Source organism: Aplysia californica, unplaced genomic scaffold (assembly GCF_000002075.1).
Source record: "Aplysia californica isolate F4 #8 unplaced genomic scaffold, AplCal3.0 scaffold00359, whole genome shotgun sequence".
Lineage (NCBI taxonomy): Eukaryota > Metazoa > Mollusca > Gastropoda > Aplysiida > Aplysiidae > Aplysia > Aplysia californica.
The window spans coordinates 153,867-156,045 of record NW_004797629.1 but is presented as its reverse complement, the minus strand read 5'-3'; the positions used below and the strand labels follow the sequence as shown (position 1 = coordinate 156,045).

The following is a 2,179-nucleotide window of genomic DNA, read 5'->3' as shown; positions in this document are numbered from 1 at the left end:
CCCATTCCCCCACAGTTGGAACCCCGACCCTACGGTCCGTCACACAGTGTGGGGTCTGGTGTTCGGTGCAGGTTTCCAGTGGATGACGACATACGGCTTCAACCAAGCCAGTGTGCAGAGATATTGCAGTTTGTCCACACTCAACAAAGCCCGCGCGTAAGTTTGTCAGAAAAGATAAGATAAGATGAGATATACAATACGATACAATACGATACGATACGATGCGATATGATACGCATGAACCAACCCAGTGTACAGAGATAATGCAGTTTGTTCACACTCAACATAGCACGCACGTAAGTTTTTAAGATCAGATAAGATAAGATGAGATACAATACGATACGATACGGTGCGATACGATATGATACGATGCAATTCGTCACGATACGATACTTTACGATACGGCATGAACCACACCAGTGTACACTGCAGTTTGTCAACGCTCAACAAAGCGCGTTACGATGCGATATGACTCAACACGATACGATACGATACGATACGATACGGCACAGCACGACACGATACGATGAGATACGATAAATTGTTATATGATGCTCTACCATACGTTACGACACGATATAAAAAGATACGGCCGAGGCCGAGCCAGTGCACAGATATACTGCAGTTTGTCTACACTCACCAAAGCGCACGCGTAAGTTTGTTAAATCTGTTATATATTTGGCAACTTGGAAACACATGTGTCACTTTTCCGATAAAACTACGACCGCTAGGAAGTTGAAAGTTGGCACGGCAAGTATCTACAAAAAAAATAGATAGGTCCCCAAGACGGAGCCCGATTTTTGATTTATTCATTTCCCGAATTTGTAAAAATATATTTGACAAAAAGTACTGCTCATTCTTTGGCCTTTGCGATTATTCCACTGAGAAACGAAACAAATCTGCGTAGCTGTCCTTCACAGCGGAAGTGCCGGAAATGATATTTCGCGAGGCGCATTTTGTTTTGAGAGTATAATCTAGACCTAGGTTTTTTTTACATGTCTCAAGATGTATTGCTCCATTCCAGTAGAGTGTTTACATAGTAGGCCAATGACTTTCAGTTGATGTTAAGGAACTGATCATTCCTTTCATCGAAAGGGGGCCCAGCTAGTAATATTATAATATAAGATGAGATGAAGTGGATTGAAATGAGATGAGATGAGATACGATACAACAAGATAAGATTCATTGAGATAAGATAGCATAAGATACAATAACATAAAATACAATAAGATAAGATATGATCAGATCAGATTATGTAGCATGAATTAAGCCAGTGTGCAAAAATACTGCAGTTTGTCCACACTCAACAAAGCACGCTCGTAAGTTTGTTATAAGATAAGATAAGATAAGATAAGATAAGATAAGGTAAGATAAGATAAGATAAGATAAGATAAGATAAGATAAGATAAGATAAGATAAGATAAAATAAGATAAGATAAGATAAGATAAGGTCGTAATCAAGCCGGCGTATAACGATATCGCAGCCTTCCCAAACCCTGCTGCATTTTCTGGTCCTCAATGTATTTATGAAAAACATGCTTTTACATCATAAAAAATTAGATAGCTTTATAACTCTGTGAGATATGATTAAATAAAATCTTAGTTTAGTTGTGGAAACAAGGTTTTGAGGAATATGGCATTACATATTCCCTCATATTTGAATCGAATTCTTACCCAAATATTTTCCCCATTACAGGTTCATCTTCCTCAACATTATAAGTTTTTCCATTCTGTTGTGTCCATGTGCTTCTCTATGCTAAAATGTATAAGTAAATTAGAACATTATAATAAAAACAACCCCCAAAAAACCAAACTCTTCACCTTCTGAATATTTTTTTTTATAACAGAAAGAAAAATAATAACAAATTAAAATCAAACTTAACGTCTGTTTTGTAATACTACAGTTCCATCTTCCTTAAAAGTGTGGGTATGTCCATTTTATTGTGTCCATGTTCCTCTCTATGCTAAAAAAGAGTAAATTGGAACAAAATATAAAAAAATAAAAAACAACAGAAAAAACAATAAGGATAAAATATAACAAAACAAACTTTTTTGCAGTGCTACAGTTCCATCTTCCTCAACATTGTGGGTATGTCCATTCTATTGTGTCCATGTTCCTCTCTATGCTAAAAAAAAAGAGTAAATTAGAACAAAATGATAAAACCAAACGAAAACACCC

At 36.3% G+C, this 2,179-nt stretch overlaps 1 protein-coding gene across 1 annotated transcript in view; it reads left to right on the top strand.

Moving 5' to 3' along the window:
• Nucleotides 1-2,179, top strand: part of LOC101856110 (sodium-coupled monocarboxylate transporter 1) — a gene marked incomplete at its 3' end in the record, with an annotated part of 27,373 nt that overhangs the window by 17,664 nt on the left and 7,530 nt on the right. The window contains 1 exon segment of the mRNA XM_035971008.1: nucleotides 35-150. Within this exon segment, the coding sequence (XP_035826901.1) occupies nucleotides 35-150 (116 nt within the window).